Genomic DNA, 24,921 nt, shown 5'->3' on the forward strand with positions numbered 1-24,921 from the left:
AAGAACAGAAATTTCACTGTTGGGAATTGTGGGAGTTGTAGTCCAAAACACTTGAAGGGCCGAAGTTTGCCCATGCCTGGTTTAGAAGATAACAGGAGCCCTGAGGAAAGCTCGCTCCTACTCTCGCCTCTCTCTCGCGCCCCTTCGCGGAGCGCATGCGTGACGTACGGAGACGTGCGCCGTTTCCATGGGAACCCGTTTCGACGCCTCCGCGCGGTCAGTTTGTTGTAGGAGGAGGGAGGACATAGAAGGCCTACCTTGGAAGGGGCGCGCGGCGTTGCTCCTATCTCCATGGCAACCCTCCCCCCCTCCGCGCGCCTGCAAGGCCAAGGCGCCGGCAGTTTGCGCGTTCAAAGCGGGAGGGCGGCCATGTCGCGGCGGCGCTCCTCGGCCAGCTCAAGGCTCAGCTGGCGGCAGGACCAGGCGCTGAGCGGCACCATGCGGGTCGTGCGGGAGCTGGGGCCCACGGCTTTCGTCCTGCAAGAGGCGGAGGAGCGGGAGGAGGAGCGCCTGCCCACCGCGGAGCACAGGGTAGGGCCAGAGGAGACCACCGAAGGGAGAGAGCAGCCACATCCGGGACTCTGGCTCCCTCAGGACAGCCTGCACGCGCTGGGGATTGTTGTCCCGCCTCCTTTCCGCCCAGGTGGAGAAGCTCCTCTCCTGTGCCTTCACGCCCCTTCTCACCCATGGCAGGCCTGTCATTCCCTGGCAAGATTACTTCAGAGGGGTTTAATAATAATAGTAATAATAATAATAACAACAACAATCTCTCTATATATAAATACTCTGTGCATAATGAGTACCTTAAAAACAAAAGAACCAATGAACGAAATCACACCAAATTTAGCAACAAAACGTCTCACAACACAAGGAGTGACCATCACTCAAAAAATTATGATTTTGTCATTTGGGAGTTGCAGTTGCTGGGATTTATAGTTCACCTACAATCAGAGTATTTTGAACTCCACCAATGATGGAATTGAACCAAATGTGGTACACAGGACTCCCATGACCAAGAGAAAATACTGGAAGGGTTTGGTGGGCATTAACCTTGAGTTTTGGAGTTGTAGTTCACCTACACCCAGAGAGCACTGTGGACAATGATGGAACTGGACCAAACTTGGCACAAATATACAATATGCCCAAATATGAACACAAATGGAGTTTGGGGGAAATAGACCTTGATATTTAGGAGATGTAGTTACTGGGATTTATAGTTCACCTACAATCAAAGAGCATTCTGAACTCCACCAATGATGGAATTGAACCAAATGTGGTACACAGGACTCCCACGACCAAGAGAAAATACTGGAAGGGTTTGGTGGGCATTGACCTTGAGTTTGGAAGTTGTAGTTCACCTACACCCAGAGAGCACTGTGGAAAATGATGGAACTGGACCAAACTTGGCACAAATACACAATATGCCCAAATATGAACACAAATGGAGTTTGGGGAAAATAGACCTTGATATTTGGGAGATGTAGTTACTGGGATTTATAGTTCACCTACAATCAAAGAGCATTCTGAACCCCACCAACAACAGAATTTTGCCAAACTTCCCACACAGAACCCCCACGACCAACAGAAAATACTTAAGGCCATCCAGTCCAACTCCCTTCACCAGGGCAAGAAAACATAATCTAAGCCCTCCTGACAAAGAGACATCCAGCCATAGATATAGAGAGATATATATGAGTCACACAATCTATAGTATCATAGATTTGAAAGAGACCCCTACAATGATATGTTGCATGTTCCAGAGTAGGCAAGCCAGACAATCTCCACATCAACACTGACAAAGGAACAGCAAGAAATACTGTTTACCCACAAGCATAAATAAATTACATATATTAGAAACCAATACTTTCTCATTACTTTTCCAGATCACCAGACTGGGCCACAGCAACGTGTGGCAGGGGACAGCTAGTAATAATATATGATGAAATAATAATAACAACAAAGTATGGATTGTCGATGTTGCAATCCCAGGTGACTGCAGGATTGAAGAGAAACAACTGGAAAAGCTGACACGATATGAGGATTTAAAGATCGAACTGCATAAACCAGTCAGGATGGTCCCAATGCTGATCGACACACTGAGTGCAATGCCTAAAGACCTTGGCCTGCACTTAAACACAATCAGCACTGACAAAATTACCATCTGCCAGCTGGGATCTGCATGCATTATTCGCCGATACATCACACAGTCCTAGACACTTGGGAAGTGTGTGATGTGTGATCCAATACAACAGCTAACAGAGTGTCTGCTGTGAACTAATCTTGTTGTGTTTGTAATAATAATAATAATAATAATAATAATAACTTATTTTTTATACCTTGCCTCCATCTCCCCGAAGGGACTTGGGGCGGCTTACAGAGGGACAAGCCCAAGGATTACAATAAAACAGACACAGTAAAAACAATCTGTAACAACAAATAATAAAAACATTAAAATCAATTAACATCATAAAAACAATACCCTGGCTGGCCAATTTGAAACTGGGTTTGGGCTCAGAGTAAGTTCAATAATTCCTTGGAAGAGCCATCCTGAGTCCCCCCTAGGTGGTTGAGAAGGGTGCAGAGGCGGCCCTAGGTAATTTTCAACGGTAAGCAAACAGTATTCCCCCCACCAATCACTGATACATATTTTCTGTTCGTCATGGGAGTTCTGTGTGCCATATTTGGTTCAATTCCATCATTGGTGGAGTTCGGAATGCTCTTTGATTGAGGGTGAACTATACATCCCAGTAACTACAACTCGCATATGTCAAGGTCTATTTTCCCCCAAGAGCGCCTCAAGAGCCCCCCTGAGCAAAATCAACTATACTGCAAATGCTTACTTTGTGTAATGGGTTAAGCCGCCCCTGGAAGGGCGGGGTAAAAATACCCTAAATAAATAAATAAATGGATTATCAGGGTAATGCCCTTGGCCATTAAAGTGTCATAAGTGTGATAGTATGATAACTGGGTCCCCCTGCCACTAGTATTATGCTGTCTCCGAAACGCAGCTTCAAGTATGGAGATTGTGTAACGCAGGCGTGCGGCGATACCACTGAAGTAATTTAACACGGGGGACACAGATAACAGTGAAGGAACGTTACAGTTCTTTAATGAAAAATTATAAAGAAGAGTTTGGGGAACACTTTGGGAAGACCTTAAACAGGATAGAAATCACCAATATGACTCAAAATATTATTAAACGGTTCAGTGTTGTTCCCAGCCCACATCCACGCTGTCCACAAACTGGAGGGCTTTGGGCACAAATTCAACATGCTTGCCAAACACTCACAGCTTGCTCCATTCTCTGGAAGTGCAGAATAAACTGGATTAGAATCATTTCACACCACTCCTCATATTTCTCCCCTCCCCCTTTCTATCCTTCTTTCTAATTCAATTACGAACTATCATCCCGAGTTTGCCCCCCCCCCCAGCTCTCACTCTGCCCGCTCTCACTCCATCCCCTCTCTTGACCATGTGGTTGGACACGTGTTCCCTTCCCTGAAAAACAACTGCCGTTGCGGAGACAGCATAAAGCTAGCGGCAGTGGGACCCAGCTATCATACTATCACCGTCATAAGTACGGGAAAGGGCCCAACTAAAGTGCTGGAACTTAGATAAGGTCGGGATAACTCTCAAGTGAACCGCCTAGTCAAAGGCACAACAGAACAACCAAGTTTTTAATTCATTGCAGAAAATGGAAAGAGTGGGGTCTGTCTGATCTCCCTAGGAAGAGAATTCCAGAGCCGAGGGGCCACCATAGAGAAGGCTCTCTCCATCTTCCCCACCAACCGCACTTAAGAGAGCTGCTGCTGAATCCTGTTCCCCTCGAGTAAAATATCAATCCTTCCATCATCCATATCCACAAGAAGGCAAAGCCACAAATCCCATGTATGATCTCTAGTAATGAATCAATGTTCTCAAGTACAAATATATAACAGACTCAAAGAGCTCATAAAGTAAAAAATTGCATTTCATTTTTTTCCATGAGTCATCTTCTGGTTTTCCAGCATTTTGAGCTTAGGCCTCTTTTTGAAGTTTTTCAAGAATTAGATAAATGTTCGGCTACATAGTAATAAATAATTGGCATAAATCAAAAGTTGGGACAGGCTAATTGCACCTCACTTTAAAAACATTAGATTTTAATCACAGTCCTATATATTTATCTATTGTATAAATATTTGGCTCCTTGTCACAGATTGGCCCTCTTCCATTGGAAGGGGAACCTGGAAAGCCTTGGCTTATATCTTTTGCATCGTTTTTAAACTGGGGATGTTTAAAAACAGTAATATTGCATAAATCACCTGTAGGAATAATGGAAAAGGTTTAATTGACAACTCTAACTACATAGGTCCACTGGTGGCGCAGCAGGTTAAACCGCTGAGCTGCTGAACCCCTGACTGAAAGGCTGGTGGTTCGAATCAGGGGAGCGGGATGAGTTCCTGCTGCCAGGCCCAGCTTCTGCCAACCTAGCAGCTCCAAAATATGCAAATGTGAGTAGGTCAATAGGTACCGCCGTGGCGGGAAAGTAATGGCACTCCATGCAGTCATGCGGGCCACATGACCTTGGAGGTGTCTACGGACAACGCCAGCTCTTCGGCTTCAAAATGGAGATGAGTACCAACCCCCAGAGTTGGACATGACTAGTCTTAATGTCAGGGGAAACTTTTACCTATCTAACTACATGCACATCTTATTATTCTTTTGATTCCAGTTTACAACATCAAATAAAGTTAATGTCTTTCTTTTGTTTTGATAAAAGGTTTCCCTGGGGAACCCGCACTCATGCAGCTGCTTAACATTTGTGAAAGAGAAGGACCTCTGTAAACATATCTGCTGGTAAACTGATTTTTTTTACTTTGCCAATTTTATTTGATACAGTTTATTTTATCCTGTAGTCTTGCAGTCACACAGTTCTTTAGGGTTTCTTTTAAAAAGTTAAATAGCGGAACAGAAGAGCCAAAGTGGCCCCAGGGGATAGAGGGACACATGGGGCTTAGGGAAGGAAAGAGGATCCAATGATTTATGGAGATGGAGGAAGGGAAGAGAAGGCAGTGTGATGTAAATAAAGAAATGGGAAAGTGTCAGGTTAAAAAATAGTTTATTTGCTGATTTTCAAATTTAAATTAAGTTGTTGTCCCGTTTCTGTTTTACTTTCAGGTTATTGTTGAAAAAATTCAAACTTCCAAGAAACCATGAATGTCAGTACCAGGCAGTTTCATATTTTTATTTCCATGTTGTGGTTCAGTACATGATGTGCTAATGGGATACCACAGTTTTCCCTCATAGGGTCACCTTCGGAATATTTTATGAGAGGGATGGGCAACTTCAATGGGTTAGGGAGCCATATTGGTCTTCAATGGGTCCTTAGCAGATAGAACCCATTATGATAGCCTCCCTGAAATGCTTGCCCCTAGCAATTCTCCCCAACTTTGCCCCTAGGAATGAGAAGCCATGTCAGGTTCAGAAGAGGCTTTCTTCCAGATCACTTCCTTTTGAGGAAAAGCCCCTTTTGGATCTTAATTGAGCCTATACTCCAAAGGGACAAAAAGAAAGTCCACAGAATTAAAAAAAAATATATATTCTGTTGACCTGGAGAACTCTTAAAGGACACAGCACGAGACTTGAGAGTTTAATGCAGACCACAGGCTGCTCTTTCCCTACCCTAGAATTATGACATTAATTTCCATGAAGTCTTGTTTTTGTAATTGGTTTGACATATATATCACAAATGATATTTCCATAATAGGATATTGTCCTTCTCAAACCATAGCCGTGTTCTCAGTGGTTGTCTAGATTTGCTTCCTAAAGAGCGGAAATGAACTGAATCACTTAGTTTAAAAAAACCAGTGGAAGGCTATATATAATGAGATGTTATCAGAAATTTTCAGTTTTGAATTTTTGTGCAGATGCTTTACAGGTTGGTCTTGTGGAGAGAGAAATCAACTATGTGCTTCAGCATCCACAAATGATTTCCCAAACCCCCAAAAATGTGGATTCCGTTAAGGAGGTGCAGACAGATTCTTATGGGTACATTAAACAAAAAGATATTGATAATGAGGATGTATGCCCTATTTGCCAAGAGCCATTACTCAAGAAAATGCTTCCTGTCACATATTGCAGGTAAGTTACCTCTCTTATAAAAGTCAGTTAATAGTGGAAGAAGAAAGAATATTAATTGCCCAACTTTAACAGCTTGATAGAGATTATTTCTGCTTAATTTACCTTCCAGTGATGTATAAACCAGGATTTTTTTCTTTCTTTCTAGATCTAATGTAAATTAAACCTACCCAGAAACTGGCCTTTAGCTATAGTGTTAGAGCCATTTAATCTCTTATTTATAGCACAAATTTAGGACAAGAAGAGTGTTCTGTTTTGTTAGAATTTTAAAAGCTTATGAGATGCATGTTTTAGTAGTCTTACAGAAGTTTAGATATTTTGTATTTTGGGGAAAATATAGATATATTGGGAAGGGTATATGGTAGGGCAGAGAGTCAACGTACTGTGAATGTTGGACTAGGACAGTGGGAGAGCAGGGATTGCATCACCATTCAGCCATGAAAACTTACTGGATGACCTTGGACAGGTCACACACACTCGGCTTCAAAGGAAGGCAATGGCAAATCCCCTTTGAACAAATTCTGCCAAGAAAACTCTATGATAGGTTCGCCATATGATCTCCATAAGTCAAAAAGGATTTGAAGCACATAGCAACAACAACAACTTGGTAGAGCCATTGTGATCCTATAATGCACCCGTTCCTGTTCTCAGTTCCATTATGGTCCTTGGTATCAATGCCTTTTGTATTTTGGTTCAAACTCTGACATAACTCCACCATTAAGTTCTAGTTTCAGAGTAGGTTTAATTTAGATGGCTCTCAAGGAAAGGAAAACTTAATTACTTAGCAAACCAGATAGTAAAGTAAGGCCCAGCCTCCAACGAATGAACATACAGGGACTCCTCAAGAGTTTATTGCTAAAGAGATGCAGCCTTAAGTTAAATGGGGTTTTTTCTTGTTGTGGTTTTGGACTACTAGATATAGACATCAACTTTTATAGCTTTACAGAGCATTTTGTTTTGAAATTCCATGAGAACAACTAAGAGCAGAATTGATGATTTTCCACAGATATGGTTGTGGCAACAGCGTACACATAGTTTGCATGAAGATCTGGAGCGATCATCAAAAATTGTTGGATAAAGATTCTTTGGTGAAGTGCCCTCTGTGCAGGGAAAATTTTGCATCATTGAAACTCATCTTAGAAGAATTCATAAACTGCCAGAGACATATGACTATAGCTGAGAAAACGCGTCTTGAGAAACATCTTGGAATCCCTTGCAATAACTGCAGAATATGCCCCATTGAAGGCAACTGCTACAAGTAAACATTTTAAAAGAGTTTTTTTCCTTATGTCCTCACTGATAGTTCTCAAAAGTTTTTAACTCTGAATATGTTTTAATGGTTTTTAATTGGGATTTTAAAAATACTGTTTATATTTAATCCTGTTTTAATGCTTGCATATTGGTATATTTTAAATTGTATGCTAATGTTTTTATGTTGAGCAATTTAAAGTCTTCTTCAGGAAAAATAAAGTGGGGTAATAATGACAATCATCATCATCATCATCTGATATTTTCATTATCCTTAAGCCTAAAATGAGCAGTTTCAGAGAGATCTAGAGTCAGAGCTCATGCTTGTTTGAACACGAGTCCTTTCTCTGATCTTGAAATTCTAATGAGGACCACGACCTTTCTGAGGAGGCAAGGATGAGAAATCCAGCATTGTAATGTCCTTTCCAGGGTTTATACATTCAGGGTCAGATTGTCTTCCTCGGGATCCTACGCTTACTGTGCCAGGGACCTTGGGATTGCAGAATGAAGAAATGTAATATTTTCAGATACAGTTTTTGTGATGAATTAATCTTGTTCCATGTCAATCAATGGCCTGGTCAATCTTTAGATAAATTATTAACGGGGCAATTCTAATGGTTTTAGTTTAGATAGGAGTCCATACATTTGGAAGTAAGCCCCACTTAAACACTGGGGGACTTGCCTCTTAGGAAATAAATATCTATATGATTGGGCCGACAGAAAGAAAGCTTCCTTAACTAAAAGAAATAACGACATCCTCAATTACTTGTGAGCTTGGATAATAGAAGCCTGTATAGCAAATGCTTCCTTTAATAATCTTTTTATATAAATATAGAAGTTTTAGAATTAATGTTCTGATTGATAATACCTGCTTTCTTTCACAGTGAAAAGTAATTAGTTTTAATCCTTAAAACCCACCTTTAAAACATATAGGGCCCTTCCACACAGCCATATAACCAGAATATCAAGGCAGAATAATCCATAATATCTGCTTTGAACTGGAATATCTGAGTCCACACTGCCATATATCCCAGTTCAAAGCAAATAATGTGGGATTTTATTCAGCTCTGTGGAAGGGGCCATAGAGAGTTACAGACAATGATAATAGGCTAAATAGTATCCCACCCTCCCCAATCAAGAATAACAATAAACATTTAAAAATGTCAGGAGAAGGACTATTACTCCCCCTTGTGTTAGTTGTGGAAAGGGATTTTGTCTGTGTATAAATCAAGCCTCTTGTAATGCACGAGCATTACAAGAGTCATGCTCATGCTCTTGTAATACTTTACATAAGATACCATCCCTAAAATGTATTTTGAAGCTAGAGTGTTGAGTTTTTAATCTTGGCAGTCCATACCAGTCAATATCTCTTCATTTTGCCTGCCTAACTTTGTTTCCAATGATAGATGAGTTGCTATTAAATGAATCCTGAAATATATGCTTTCAGAATTCTTTGTTTCGGGGAGCTGAGATAATAGGAAATGGGATCCCATTGTTCTGAAAAGTTCATATACATCCTTTTTAAAATAATGTGTAATGTTTTAATGATAGCATTCAAAAAGTAATGTATACTCTTCTCACTTGCTCAGTGAATATGTAATGCAGATTTGTATGGCATTTCTACTTCAAACCAGTCCCTGACTGCCATGGTGTTTACACCAAACAGTGGCAGTGACAGCAGCAAAGTTCTGTCAAACACTGGATGGCCCATTACTGTGGTTGTTTTTGGTCACTGCAGCAATTAACCATTGTTATATTTTGTTTCAAGGTGTAGTGTGTGTAGTGAATACCACTTGTGTGACAGATGTTTCAGCAGCTTTTGTCATCCATCACATACTTTTGCTGTTCGAGAGGTACAGTATCATTGCCACTTAGCAGCTTTTCCATTTATCTTAATCCAAGAGTCAAGAAAGAAAAGATCAATACAGGGATCTGTTGACTCATCCTATCAGATGGGCATATGTGAATTATTTATAGGGCGTAAAAATCAATGATATTTATCTAAATTGTGCTAGGCAACCAGAGCATAGAAAATCTGGCTGCATCCCTAAATGTACTAGAAACTAAGCCTTTCTCAACACAGCAGCACTTCATCAGTAATTTTGCATATAAACTGGGCTTGGCCAAGTTACTTTTTAGAGAAGAACTTCCAGAAACCTCCAGATAGCATGACCAGTGGCTATGATTTCTGGTGAATTGTATGGGGACTATATCATTTTCTCTGTCTGTCTGTCCATCTATCAATAAATACATACATACAAATATTATTCATGATCTTTATGACTCACATAGAAATCATGGAGAATATTTGTTACCGGAACCTTCTGGAGCTATTATATGTTTTGACAGCAACCCATCCATGTGGTTCCATTCTTTTCTGTTCTATTTTGTGAGATGCTTATGACTCTTCAGAGTTTGGACTGCAACTCTCAGTAAACTACAGCATGGTTTATGCTGGCTAGGTCTGGTGGGAACTGCAGTTTGACAATGTCTGTTGGGCCCTACTTTTTTCTTCCTAATCCTTTGGAGATTTTACAGGGTTTTTTTAATTTTTCATATTAGAACTATTTTAATTGTGATTGAAAAAGCATTTGCTGACAACTGTCTTCAAGCAATTTCAGCAGCGGTTTAGATGTTGCATTGTTTCTTTCCCATTCTGTAGAAACGGAATCAAATATGGAAACCAGTTGAACCTACACTAAAACGAGCAGCATTAGAAGAAAATCTTCAGAGTGTTAATTCAAAGGAGATGTCTAAAGAGGAAAAGGGCAAGGAAAAGTAAGATGTAGTGTGAGCTTTTGAGTCCATTTTAATCAAAAGATGTGATTCTTGAGATGGGGGAATATCGGTAATTATATTTCATATCTTTTAATCTCAATGAAAATGTAGTATTTTAAGGAATGTTTAGGGGGGGATATCACTGAATTAAGCACTGTGATACAGTTATTCACACAGATTGATATAAAATAAAGAAGATGGGGAGAGAGAAAATAAATACTTTCTTTTTTTCTTCCCCTCCTTTTTTGATTAATGCTAATTAAGACCATAAAATGTGTAAAGAATACATTAAACTTTGCCATAATTATATTGGAAACTGCTTTGAGTCCCCTGCTGGGGTGAGAAAAGTGGTGTATAAGTGAAATAAATAAATGCTTAATGAATATTACCTTCTGATTTCCAGAACTTTTATTCAGGTTTAATCATAATCTTATATATAAATTCAAACAAAGACAGATAGTAGGGCAGATTAACTAATGCAGTATGATCTTGTCATTTGCTTTTCAGGTTAAGTTGCACCCCAGTACAAATAATAAATGCATTGCCCACTGTGGTGGTTAGGAAACGTAGCAGTTTACTTGGTCCAGGTTTGCAATGTAGACTCTGTTTGAAGGCCTTTTGCCTTGGTCAAGTTACAAGATTTTTGCCATGTAACCACAAGGTAAGTAAAATGTCAGTTTGGGTAACTGCCTTTCTGCTCTCTTCCGATTCCTCTTTGTACTGACCATCCCTGGTCACCTTGGCAACAATACTTTTCAAGAGGCTGTTCACACATTCATCACGTTTAGTGAGTTAATGCAATTCTTTGATCAGATTTTGAAAAATGAAGTCATATATTATTATTATTATTATTATTATTATTATTATTATTTCTTACCCACTTCTCCTCATGGCTCATGACACTGGTTACAGCACAGTTAAAACACACCAACCTTGTCAGAAATCTATAAATACACATATTAAATGTATTTCTATAAAAGGAACCTATTTAAACATATGTCTATAAAACATATCAAAATATACAGAACAGACATTAAAACACAGGGCATGAGTTTCAAATTCATGATTAACAACAGGCCTGTGTGCTGCAATTTAAAAACTTGCAGCTGTTATAGAATAGGGTTTTTGTTGTTGTTGAAGCTTTTAGTGTGCACAATATTTCAGTTTGATTGATTGATAGGTAGATATCCCACCTTTCTTTTCAGTGGGACTCTATATAAATTAAACTACTTGTGTAAAGTACAATGTACAATGAATTCTGATTGCTGATATGCAAGGTCCATACATTCTGATTAACTCAATGGTGGATTGCCTCTTATGCTACTTACCTCATTTTTCCTCTTTTAAGGAACAAAATTTCCGTACCAGAAAATGGTTTGCTGATATAATTTTAGTAGGTCGCAGTAGTATTTGTTACCACAGAAGCCCACAGAAGTGGAACACAGGACATTACAACCTGTTTCATTGCATTTTCAACTATTTTGCTTTCACTTCTGCCTGAAAAAGGATATTTAACTTGTCTATGGGTTGCTACCATTCATACCTGTTAAAAACACATTTTAGCAGCATGTGAAAGGCAAAATAATCGGCATCAAGCAGCAATGATTGGAAGAAGTTTCTACAATAAAGTCCTCAGTGGCCTTTAAGACTAACTAGTACTAGACCAATGGCCAAATTTAAGTACAGCGGAACCTCTACTTAAGAATGCCCCAACCTAAGAGCATTTAGAGTTAAGAGCTTTCACTCAGCTGGGGTTTCACTTTGACATAAGAGCAGCATTTTGAGTTATGAGGGAATGCCAAAGGGAACGTCACTGCAAGATTACAGGGCTTTAGGGCTTCAAGGGAACAGCCTCTTGCTCTTGTTTGATTTGGAAAATTGCTGTCCATTTTGGTCTTGTCTTCTTTGAGGAACATTGGGTTAGTTGATTTTGTGTGTTTTTTATTCCTGGTATGTTCGGCTTCATGAAGAGAGAGGGATGGAGAGAGAGGGGGAGTCTGGAATGGGCACAGTATGAAGAAAATGATGCTTCTGCCTCTTCGCTTTGTGTTCCTACCATTTTAAAGTTGATTTTTCTTTTTTATTGTTCCATGTAAATGTGCATTGATATATTATTTGTTATTTAAAGTACATTTTCTTATTTAAAAACAGTCACAAAATGGCGGGGGGAGGGGTCAGGGGGCCAAAACTGATTAATAACATGCCAATGTGGAAATTTGCTTTGAGATAAGAATGTTTTGAGTTAAGAGCTCAGTCATGGAACAAATTAAACTCTTAAATCAAGGCATCACTTTCTAAGTTATGTCTTTAATTTGTAAAGTAGTGTAACTTAACACTGCCCAAACTTGTACAAATAGGGCTTATCTTCTAAATCATAATTTGTACATACACTAATACCTTAACATATGAGTTTAATTCATTCTGTGACCAAGGTCGTAATTCAATTTGCTTGTATGTCAAATCTGATTTCTCTATTGAAATATATTGAATGTTTTTAATCTGTTCCAGCCCCCACAAAACCACACCATTTTAAAAAATTAGGTTATGTACCTTCAGGATCAGGGAAGATGTTGGCGGGGGTTGAGAAAACCACTCTATCCGCTTGTGATTGATGAGCCAGGAGCAGCTCTAAAGGCATGTAGCATAGGTTGCATGGTGGTGCTGAGCGGCTGATGATGCTGCCTATGTATCTGCATGCTGGTTGCCTCCCACTTATGCCTCAAATGGCATTAGGGGTGGTGGCAGCCTTTTATGCTCTCTGGAGCACTTCGTGAAGGCAGCTCAGGGAACTCATAACTCAGATCTCTGCTTGTATTTCAAAGCCAAGATTTGAATGAGCAATGGCTCGTATCTCAGAAAACTCGTAAGTAGGGATGCTGTTAGGTTAAGGTTCTGCTGTATATATAGTGCATATCAGAATATGCAGCTACGTTTTGAGAATATATACTCTTGAATTTTTTTTTTTGAAGATGGAAGTAACAGGAAAGCAATTGGTCTATAAACCCAAAGATTTTGGAATGCATCAGTTCAGTCATGGGATTTATTAGAGTTAAAAACTCCATGGCTATTTATGTGTATTGATTTACAATCCCATTTGAGCTAATGCATTTTCCACAGTAAATTAGTGTGAGGGGGCCTAATGCTCCTAAGATAAGTAGATTCAGATTATCATTATTCCAGTGAGACCATTTATGTTAGGCCTGATTGTCTTACAATGTAAAAGGATAATCTTGTTTTCTGCTAATAGTTTGTTGGGATTCATATCCAAAAGACTTGATTAAGACTTGACTCATTGGAGAAATGAGCATCTTTAGAATTAAAAAATACTGAGATGCTGTCCCTTATTGATATATATTTTCCCTCAGTTCCACAGGAAATGCATTGACAATTGGTTGTTTAAAGAAAATGCCTGCCCAATTGATGGACACATTGTCTATAATCCATTAGTCTGGGATAACCAACGAACCAAAGATAAAGTAAATTTGTCAGCATCGGAAGGAGAGATTAAGCTTGCAAAGCAGTCAGATCATGAACTTTTCATCCCAGGCACTGGATTGCTTTCCAGGCCAATGAAGCCTGGTCATGTCCTTGAGAAGACTCAGACTAGACCTGAAGAATGTTGTAAAGAGACAAAAAGCCAAATAGATTTGAATCAGAATTTAACAGTGAATGGGTTCAGCTACACCCCTACAAGAAACTCTGACCTCAACCTGAACAGCATTCAGAAGGCCAGAAATCTGAAGTTTTCAAGATACATTAAGGGTTTGGCCCTTATTCCAAAACCTGCTGCTACACAGAACTCAGTTGCCAGTGATTTAAGAGGTTTATCTATAAATGGGAATTTACATTAATATTGTGATGTTTTACACATTTATTTGAGTCAGTCCCTAGTACTCGACTGAAGACACTTTTGAGTAAATGTATGGAGGATCAGTACTAGTTTTTTTTCATCAACATTTAAAAGCCCATCTGTTAGTACCTTTAACTCATTTTCAGCTTTTAGTTTATCTTTTAGAAAATTATGTCAGGCTACATGATGCTTGTCTGAAATATAAATTTAACTTGCCATAAAGTTATTAGAAAAATGGACCTTGAAGATGTGTGTTTGCCCTTATCCTGCTTCTGCGGTGCATAGCCTAAGCTAAATAGGAAATCATGTACTCAGGTGGCTCCTGTTGTTTCCCAATTTGATTCAACAGATAGAGGTGCAGGTGTTTAATCTTTTTTAAAATTCTGAAATCTCACATAGAAGCGGCTCGTGAATGGGAACTAGATCTGGACGTATCCCCCATATTCATTCTCTTAAAAAGGTTCTCCTATGTGCTATTTATCACCACAACTATTATTTCAGGACTATTCTCTTGTACTAAGCAATAATGAGAAAAGATGTGTTGTGGATACATTCACTAATTAATATAGAGAATAACTGGAATTTTTTAAGCAGAGGTGTGGAGCTTCTTATAAATAATTTGAAATTGCATAATGAAAAATAATATTTTTAATTCCCTTATCTTGTGGCAAATGGGATTCTGGTGCAAACTTGTAGGGATTCTGTAAGTAGAGATGTTAGGGAACGTTCTTGGGAAAGGAAGTCAAACTTGTCATATTGATTATTTTGTTGTATATGTGGCTGATTTATTGTTGCAATTCAATTATTGGGCCATGTTCATTTAAAATAAATACACACTGAACTGAATTTACATATTTACATTTGTATGTGTTTGTGTCAATAAATATACTCTCTAAAGAGATATAAAATCACTGATTTGAACCTACCTTAGCCACCTACATACTCCTCGTATATGGACAATTTTGCATTTTGGAGGATTTCAGATTTCCGAGTAAGGGATGCTCAACCTGTACTAATGAAAGTACAATGAAGTACATTCATGTCTATGTAGAAATTTGCTAATAAAATATTCAGGAGCCACAAAACCCAAATCAGTTTTTAATATTATTTTTATTATATTCACGAGCTCTTTTAACATCTTTATTTTTTTTTCAGAATAACACTATAGCAGTAGATCCATTGGTACTGTAGTAGTTACACAAACATGAAAAGCTACCCAGACTGAATAGAAAAATGTAGAAACGTTTTTGTTAAAAGTGTGGGCTACAAAATCTCAAAAAACTGGAATGAAAATTAAAACAGAATTTGAAGTGTAACAGTGGGGTGCTCTGTTACCCATATTTACAGCTTAACTCTAACAAGTGTTGACAAGTATTGACTTGGGATCACTTGGGCTGGAACTAGTATCAGTAGGAATTGTGTGCCTTAATATTGAAAGCTGCAGCTTTGTTTTATTCTTCCGGTTCTTCCCGTAATATCTAGTACAACACATAACGACTAGTATGAAGAGCAAGGGTTTCTCATTGTGAGGATATACACTTGTACTTACAAGCAGAAACAGTTGAAATGAAGGACCACAAGGAGCAGAGCTTTGAAAAGGTTACTCTTTGGGGTTGGCTTTCAGACTGGCCAGTGTTCCTGCTGGTTGGAGTAAATGGAACCGTTGCTCAGAAAAATAACTCCTCCAAGCTCTGAAGACCATGGGCCAATGGAAGCTGGATCATGTAGTCATGGGAATGTTAAATGGCCAAGTATTCCTTAGACCTGTTGACAACAATCCAGTTTGCATTATGTAGTACTAGACCAATGTTTTGTCAACTATGTTTTGGATTTTACCTCCTAGGATAGTGGATCTCAACCTATGGATCCCCAGGAGTTTTGGCCTACAACTCCCAGAAATCCCAGCCAGTTTACCAGCTGTTAGGATTTCTGGGAGTTGAAGGCCAAAACATCTGGGAACCCACAGGTTGCAAACCACTGTCCTAGGATCTCATTATTGGCCATACTGGCAGTCTTCTGGGAGTTGAAGTACAAAGCAGTTGGAGGTTCAAAACACTAGATATTACCAGATATAACAGCTTTCAATGCTTGCAAAACAGCTCCAGCAATATCCAATTCCAGATCCCAACGACAGCTTTTATCACTGGGGTCTTAGGCAATTTGTGATTTTGGGCTATAGTCCTATACACTTATGTGGAAAGGAAGTCCCATTGAACTGAAGGCAGTTTCCCTCTCAGTAGACATATATAGGACTACACTGTTGGCATGCGTGGAAGAGAAAGACTTCTGAATGCAACCACTAACATGTAAAAATATTTTTTTACAAAGATTGTGTATTTGCTGATGTACCATAAACTTGTGCTTTAAAGTTACATTGAGGAATAGTGTGTCACCAAGTGGGAAATATACAAACAGTTGACAAATCCTTCAAATCTGCAAAGTTACTTCAAACGTCAATTGGCAAAACTATTTTGTATAAAATTTAACAACTGGAATTATTTCAGAAACATGGATTTTGAAATGATGGAATATAAAGTTCTGGGATGGCTTCAGCTGCCTACTATCAATAATCCCTTTAGTATCTGTAAAAATATAAAACTGCAAGATTTCAATGCAAGTTTGCTTGGAAAATATTTATGTATTCCAAATGTTTAAAATGCACTGAGTGCAACTGAACTCAATTTCAAAATGCCATACAACTGGAGGCAAAGCTATCATTTTCTAAGGTTGCAATCCTAACATTAAGCTTTATTTAAGTCACGGTTTTCCATATATCACCCCAAAACTGCTTAGTATGAGGCTGAAATTTCAGTCTTTACATTCTCCAAAGTCAATGAGTGACAGACAGCTCATTTCGGCATGATCAACAATTAAATGATAAAGGTCTTCCTCGACTGTACCAGCAGGCTGCATTTGGTTGCAGTTACATATCCGGAAAAAAAAACAAAAAAAAAAACAACCAAAAATCCTCCACACTTGTAGAAAACGAGTATGTAAAAGACAAGAAATAACAAAAATAACTTCCTAGCTAGAGGAAAAGCTATAGGATCAAAAATCTCATGCAGACATAAGGTGCCCCTTCCATAGACTGATCTTGTTCAGTTCTTCATACTGTAACCCACTAAAGTCACTGCCCAGCAGGCCATGGAGAATTTTAAGATGAATGATTATGACAACATGCTACAATCATATGCCTCTGAGCAGAGGGACCACCATGCTCTAAGTACCATTTCATAATAGGCATTTTTGAAAGTATTGATTGTTGTGAGGTTTCCGGGCTGTCTGGTCATGTTCCAGAAGCATTCTTTCATGACGTTTTGCCCGCATCTATGGCAGGCATCCTCAGAGGTTGAAGGGTCCGCTGGAAACTAAACAAGTGAGGCTTATATCTGTACAGTGTCCCGGGTGGGAGAAAAAAGCTTTTTGTCTGCTTGAGGCGGGTGTGAATGTTGCAGTTGGCCACCTTAATTAGCCTTGCAGCTTCAAAGCCTGGCTGGTTGCTGCCTGGAGAACTCTGGACAAAAATCTATCAGGACCAGCTAACACCTCCCAACGAAGACTTACCCCCAGGCAGCAATTAGCCAGGCATTGAAGCTGCAAGGTTATTCAATGCTAATCAAGGTGGACATTTGCAACAGTCACTCTTGCCTTGAGCAGACAAGAGTTCTTTCTCCCACCCTGGATATTTCACAGATATATAAACCTCACTTGCCTAATTTCTAACAGACTCCTCAACCTCTGAGAATGCCTGACATAGATGTGGGCGAAACGTCAGAAGAGAATGCTTCTGGAACACAGCCATACAGCTCAGAAAACTCACAGCAACCCAGTGATTTCGGCCATTAAATCCTTCAACAACACATATTTGAAAATAACTTTCCGAACTCTGCTCCGTAGTTATGCATGGAATCACCATGCAAATGTATAAACTACATCTGCGCAGCTCAACAAGAAGTCTTGGGGTATGCGAGCACTGTAGGATCAAACTCAATAAATAAGAGAAAGGTTACAAATCTGTTCTTTCTACACGGTCAACAAATGCTGTCTGAGTTTACCCCAAACCTTAAAAGAAAATTTTCATCCGGTAGAATAGGTATAACTCAAGCACAGAAATAGGTATCTCCAAAAGCACTGCCTTCCACGCCAGTTTATCCCTAAGAGACCACATGTAAGTAGGCAGTCCCATAGGAATAGTGCTTTAATGTTTCCAATTGGAAGGGAAAAAGTAGTTTTAAAACTGCTTTTTGTGTTAACAGTAAATTGAATTTTAATTACTACTTACATGCAATATCCCAGAAATGAAACACCCTCCCGCCAAGAAATACTAATCAAGTGTCTCATCACAAACTCTTTTGGCTAACAGAAAATGTGTGCAGAAATTTTGTTAAGCTGCCCTAAATAGTAGATAGGTTATGAAGAGAAATTTCAAATATTTGCAAATGTTCAGTGATTGCTTGATATCGCCCACAAAACACAAAGCAAATTTTGAGTTAAAAATAAAAACGTAAGCTAAAAGGTTATCAGAACTATCTAAAGAAATGAAGAGACAACCATTTGGATCCTGGACACTTGGGACTACACACCACAGTGCCTCATTTTTATGTTTCTGTTTTGACAGTATAACAAAATAGTTTGGAATTTTAAAATGATGGTAATTACCAGTGACCTCTCTGCATATTATTTACTCAGAAGCAGGATAGTTCAGTGGGACCAACTCCCAGGTAAATGGACTTATAACCTTCAAATGATTACAAATGAATAAAACGACAGTAGAGTCTCGCTCATCCAATGTTCTGTATCATCCAACGCAGTCTGCCTCCCGCCCGGATCCACAGTTGTTTCAATACATTGCGATGTTTTAGTGCTAAATTCGTAAATACAGTAATTACTACATGTAGAGAAATGTTTATTATAGAGTGTTTATTATACTGTATTTAAACTGCATTTATGTATTACATTTATTGCCATGGCCTAGCTGTGAGGGATAGGTTGCCATGGTGACAAGACAAAGCCTCAGAGGAGGTGGGCGGAGCTTAAGGAGGAAAAGGTTTGAAAGTGGCAGTTAAGCTCCAGTCCGGTGGACGAGACCCGGGGAAGAGGAGAGTCAGTTAGGGCTCTGTGGTTGTGAAGCTGTGAGAATTCAGCAGTTCTTAGAATTTGTGAATATTCTTCAGCAAGAGAGCTGAAGGTGTTACCTTGTTAGATTACTTAGGTTAAAGAATCTAACAGAGGGGGTTTTAAGGATCGCCAGTAAGGAAAGACTGGTGATCAGTGGTTTGTTCCGAGTATAGGGCAAACAGTGTGGACATTCACAATAGGGAACTCTGAAATAGTATAAGCACTTCACTAAAGAAGGAGTTTGTAGATTTGTAACATTCAGAAGGCTGAATGTATCTCAAACCAGCCATTTTGTAACATCAAGCCTTGTGCCAAGTTCAAACTCTCAAAACTGCAACAATTACGTTCTGTTAACAATAAAACTTGCTCTCTTTGTGTTTCAAACCTGCCTCCTCCATTGCTTTTATGCTTGGTGCATTCCACACTACCAAAATCACCTCACAACACAACTAAGGATAAACAGAGACATAAACCAGCGTCTCTAAACATATTGGTGGCAGCTTAATTGATATTTAAAAGAAGGTTCCTCACAGAATATTGGTGACATTAAAGAAGATTAATACTTCCTCACATAATTTTTGGTGGCATCTAGTGGGATTAGCGCTTCTTTACACTACATAACATTGCCGTGTATTGAATTGCTTTTTCTGTTGATTTGTTGTAAAACATGATGTTTTCGTGTTTAATTTGTAAAATCATAATGTAATATGATGTTTAATAGGCTTTTCCTTAATCCCTCCTTATTATCCAACATTTTTGCTTATCCAACGTTCTGCTGGCCTGTTTATGTTGGATAAGCAAGACTCTACTGTAACAATCTTTGCCCAGCCTGCTATATAGCTTAATTTTAAGTAACTGTTTTGAAAACAGAGAGTAGAATCAATACCATCAGTTTAAATAAGATTTACTTAGAAAGTAAATCTTAATTAAATTGCAAAATTTCAAATGCTGTGAAAAATTCAGCATGTCAGTTTCTACAGTAAGAATAAAATACTTTTCTTAGGTATATCTATTTTTTTCTGTTAGCCAAAGACATCAATAACAAAATGAACACTTAGTCCTGAAGATATGCCTTTATGACTTTCATCTATATATTTTCTCATGCAATCATTTTCTTTTGGTAACTGTTTTCAACTCTACAATAAATTCAACTTCAAGAATGGCTGTTGTCCTATAGGCCAGACTCACAGCTTACCCAAGGGCCAATAAGTAGTCCCTGAACATCTTCATAGTGCACAAATTAGGTCAGGACCCACACAGTGTGCAGACAGACGGACACAATGTGGATGGTAATCCAGTTGGGGAAACATGTCTGCCATGATTTGTAGGAAGGTACCATCTTGCTTGCAGGAGTGTGCTCAGAAGAAACCCATTTACTTGGTTTTATTCCATTTGTAGCAGAAGTGGCCATATAGAATATGGATTTCTTAGTCCCTGCATTTTTCACAATTGTACTCACTACTTTCACCTTCTGTCTTCCTAGAGTCCTTTTCCAACTTTTGAAAGACACCAAAGGAGACAATGAAGCTTGGTGCCAAGGCCGGGAAACTGTAATCTTGCAGATTCCCATAAACTCCGAACAGCTTGGCTAACAGTCAGATATGTTGAGTGTGCACCATATATTCTACAATCTTGTTCCAAGCTAGAGGTTTTCAAACTAAGGCCCGAGTGCCAGATACGGCCCTCCAAGGTCATTTACCCGGCTCTCACTCAGGGTCAACCTAAGTCTGAAAGGACACAACAACAACAATCCTATCTCACCAGCCAAAAGAAGGCCCATACTTCCCATTGAAATACTATTAAGTTTATATCTGTTAAAATTGTTCTTCATTATAATTATTGTATTGTTTTAAGTGTTTTTTTGCACTACAAATAAGATATGTGCAGTGTGCATAGGAATTAATTCATTCATGTTTTGTTTTGTTTTGTTTTTCCCCAAATTATAATCTGGCCCTCCAACAGTTTGAGGGACTGTGACCTGGCTCTCTGTTTGAAAAGTTTGAGGACCGCTGTTCTAAGCTATGTTTCAAAAATAGATCCCATCTGAAATATGGGAAGTTGAGCATTACACAATTCAGATTAACACCGTTGTAGTCTACACTGCAAAGTTGTGGGGCAGAGGACACGACACCAGGCTCGAAAGGCAGGAAGGACTTGTGTTTGCTCTAGTTAATCTGTTTGGACCATGATGAAGAAGCAGCTTCCACTGAAATCTGCTTCCAGTGAAATGTGTTCAGGACTGTAGTGTCAAAGACAGAACATGCCAGACAAACTCAAAACAAGTTCTCTGTAGGACATATTCGATGCCATAAGGAACACCCAGTCATAGGGAGATGACTTCAGTCATCCAGACCATTAATCCATCCATTGTCCCAAACCCGATTCCCTACATATAGTCAGACCAAAAACTTCAGTGTCCCTTATCACTGTCTACTATGCCTTGACATAATCTTCCCAAGCCATTCCAGAAGTTAACAAGGTCTCAAAATGGGGCCTTCTGCATGCAGTTCATGAGCTTCACTCCTGAGCTATGGCCATTCTTCACCTTCACTTTGCCCTTTCAATGGGCTTGACACAAGATTAGAAAATAGCACAATATAAAATTAGCCTCATGAGGCCAATTCGGCCATGCAAAAAGTAATATTTGGATATGGCTACATTTACTCAGATCACAGTTATGTCCAACAGTTTTCCAATGGAACATTTCATAAGCAACAATGGACTTAAGACGAGTGCCAAAGCGAGCAAAAAAAAAAAAAGGAGGCACATATTCAAATTGCTTCAGTATAATTCTTTTTCTTTTTAAGGCTATGAAGTAGTACAGGGCATTGTTTCCAGAGGAAATCTTTTCTAAAACGTCATCCTTTGGGCCACATTTACAATAATATGTATCTTGGACATGGAGGACCAGATATGCCCCAATTGCATCAGTGCAAATCGATTTCTCCGAAAAGTGGAGTGCAATTTGGCTCAATACACACTGGAATAGCACATGATAAGCAGACACCTGCACATTTAATAACGTCATCTGCATAACAAGTCCCTGATTTCCCCCCTACTCTTGAACGATACACAGAAACTGATACAGTAGTATACAAGGTGTCAAAGAAGAGTGTTCCTTTCGGCTGAAAAATGGCAGCTTCCATCTTGCTACACATCATGACATAGTCATCCAAAAATATATAACAAATATCAGACAAATTGCTATCCCATGTGCTCTTCCCTTTGATAATGCAATCTAGCTTCAGTAGTGCTTCCTCTTTCCCAGATGTCCAATTCCAGAGCAGGCAAGGGAGGATGTACTCTTCAGGAGACACAAGATGCCCATAGACCTTATGTCAGAAAATAATCTTGCTTTCTTTTAAAACTGTCCTGCTCAAAATTACTGCTTACAGCAAGAAGAGCTGGTTTCCGAGAAACTCCCTACCACGTTTTTATGAAGGTGAAATTGGTTCTGCTCTTTGTAAGAAATTGTATTTTCTCCCATCCTGGTTGCTCCTCTTAAAGTGAACGCTGCAAGTTTATAAACAGAAAGTGGAGGGTGGAGGAAATTTCACAGCATACCATACACGTCAAAAGAACGGAGGTGTCATTTTAGTTTATTGGAACCAGGGGCTTCTCCTCCCTCTTTTTCCAGACATTGGTTTTGCTCTCTCTCTTAGGCACGGGTATCCTTCCCCGCTTTTTGGCTGGAGGAGGGCTGGCCTCCCGCTCTTTTGCCACGGTGTCCTTCTTCTCAGGGATCTCTTCTGCTTGCTGGCCTATAGCGGGATCACTCCCTCCATCCGGCATATCCTTCACTGTCTGATCCTCCGGCGTGCAAACTGTGGTCCCACTTTCACTACTACTCAGATCCAAGTCTTCCAGGTAGAGGACCTTGGAATGCTGTACGCTTTTAATGAATGTTTTCTCTCGCTCCAGTTTCCGACTGAGATTATGTTCATTCATATCCACTCCAGAGTCCAAGCTAGTGTCATTGCTCTCCGTCTTCCTACCCTTCTTGAGATCAATGAATGAGTGCCTCACTTGAGCTATTGGTTTGCCATCCAGGGACACAAACCATGCTCTCGGGTGCGAAGACGGTTTCCCCTTCGATAGTTCCAGTAAGGTTTGCTCAGATATTCCTTGAAGCTCTGATGAAAATGGAGTCATTACGACAGCTTCATTTAGTGTACCTGGGACAGAAACAGACTCCAGCAAACTATTTGTGTAACGTCCCCAATTTGCAGCCTGAGGAGACAGGCCCTGTTGCCTATCTAATGCAGCTGTCTCATCGCTGGAAGTTGGCACCTGTAGGTGAGAATGCACTGGCATTTTGGGTAATGTCTGAGTGTAGCCTTCCCGACTCAGGGGCTCCATCATTGGACTATAGACTAATTGTCCTTTTCTTGGCAAAGTAGCTGACTTGGTGGCATGCAACTGCTCTGGGGTGTGGAAAAGGTCAGCCGTTTGAAGAATGGCAATGGGCTGACTGTAAATATGCACTAACTGTTCTGGGAGGACCGAAATCCCATACATTTCCCCATTGGTTGGGAGATATAGGTTTGGTTCTTGCATGTCTCCAGAGGGTGACATGCCTCCATTGGTGTGGCTGGCTGGCTGTGAATGCCTCACTGCCATGTTGGGTTCCAAGGAGTGGGGTGTGCTCCTGTGAAGGGTATTCTTATCGGAGGACTGGAACGAAGCATCTTCGGTGTAGATTTTACAAGTATCATGGCCTCTCCTCTCTTCCCCTTCCGCTGACGTCCCTCTCTGGGGGCTGTAAGAGGCTATTCTCGAAGAATAGAACTGAGCTTTGGCCTCCGGTTTCAGTGACACCTTTGCAATCCCAAGGTGGTTCATGTGACTTGTTGATGTTGTCTGATCCTTTCTTAAGATATCCAGTTTAGTGGTGTTTTTCCTTCTCTTTTTTGACCAATGACATTTATCCCTAAAGAAAGAAGGGAAGGAAAAAAGAAAAAAAAGAATGCTGAAAGTGTACCACGTACATCACTCCAAACTCTGACTAAAGTATAAATGTAATTTTAAATTGTTTTAATTTTATGTGCTAATAGTGGTTGTTTTATCATTTTATTTAATATTGTTTTATACTCATGTATGGTTTATGTTATTTATTGCACTACAGCGTCTTGTAAGCTGCCAAGTCCCTTTTGGGAGATGGCGGCAGGATATAAATAAAGATTATTATTATTATTATTATTATTATTATTATTATGCAGAATAATCACAGGATGTCTTAAATCTACACCTGTTGATACTAGCTGGCATTGCCCCCCTCCCCCCTGAAGTGCGACGGGAAGTAGCTGCTAAATGTGAGAGAAATAAGGTTGAACACTGTGAAAGCCACCCACGACATGGCTACCCGCCTCCTCCCAGGAAACTCAAATCAAGGAAAAGCTTTATGAGAACTACCACTCCTCTTGGCATCCCTCCAGCAACAGCAAGGGTATCCCTCTGGGCAGCTAAACCAGAAATCCCAACTGGTTGGCCCCCCACGAGGTTCCTCCCCCAGGGGCAAACCAAGAATGGGCAACTTGGAAGTCCCTGAACAGACTCAGAAGTGGAGTGGGCAGATCAAAAGACAGCCTGGCAAAATGGCACTACCTAGAAGAATCCCACACCTTGTGTGACTGTGGAGCAGAAGAGACAACTCCGCATTGGTATGCTTTTATTTGTCGTGTCAGAACGACCAGTCTAACAGAACAAAGCAAACAAACAGAAAAGTACACAACTTGTGAGTTTGGTAGCTGGTTAAATGTCCTTTGACCAGTATCTGGCCACTTGGAGTGCTTCCGGTGTTGCTGCAAGAA

At 39.7% G+C, this 24,921-nt stretch overlaps 2 protein-coding genes across 2 annotated transcripts in view; one reads left to right on the plus strand and one right to left on the minus strand.

The window, feature by feature from the left end:
• Window positions 1-323: 323 nt before the first annotated feature.
• ZSWIM2 (zinc finger SWIM-type containing 2) lies at window positions 324-14,839 on the plus strand. The gene is made up of 9 exons (XM_060780261.2): window positions 324-531; window positions 4,760-4,836; window positions 5,158-5,198; window positions 5,907-6,120; window positions 7,124-7,375; window positions 9,134-9,218; window positions 10,028-10,143; window positions 10,651-10,804; window positions 13,509-14,839. Exons 1-9 carry the CDS (start codon window positions 370-372, stop codon window positions 13,992-13,994), a joined length of 1,587 nt encoding a protein of 528 aa, XP_060636244.2. The 5' UTR covers window positions 324-369; the 3' UTR covers window positions 13,995-14,839.
• A 7,042-nt stretch (window positions 14,840-21,881) lies between these two features.
• FAM171B (family with sequence similarity 171 member B) overlaps window positions 21,882-24,921 on the minus strand; it is a 52,495-nt gene continuing 49,455 nt past the window's right edge. The window contains exon 8 of the mRNA XM_060780249.2: window positions 21,882-24,041. Coding sequence (XP_060636232.2) covers window positions 22,706-24,041 — 1,336 coding nt within the window. The 3' untranslated portion in view covers window positions 21,882-22,705. The remainder of the gene's footprint in view (window positions 24,042-24,921) is intronic.

This window comes from Anolis sagrei, chromosome 1 (assembly GCF_037176765.1).
Source record: "Anolis sagrei isolate rAnoSag1 chromosome 1, rAnoSag1.mat, whole genome shotgun sequence".
Lineage (NCBI taxonomy): Eukaryota > Metazoa > Chordata > Lepidosauria > Squamata > Dactyloidae > Anolis > Anolis sagrei.

What these genes read in the sequence shown, in the direction of transcription:
- ZSWIM2 (XM_060780261.2), top strand. Translation starts at nt 370, where the DNA reads ATGTCGCGGCGGCGCTCCTCGGCCAGCTCAAGGCTCAGCTGGCGGCAG. An exon ending in ATTGAAGGCAACTGCTACAA is followed by an intron (nt 7,376 to 9,133) that starts GTAAACATTTTA and finishes TTTTGTTTCAAG; the next exon opens with GTGTAGTGTGTGTAGTGAAT. An exon ending in TTTTGCCATGTAACCACAAG is followed by an intron (nt 10,805 to 13,508) that starts GTAAGTAAAATG and finishes ATTTTCCCTCAG; the next exon opens with TTCCACAGGAAATGCATTGA.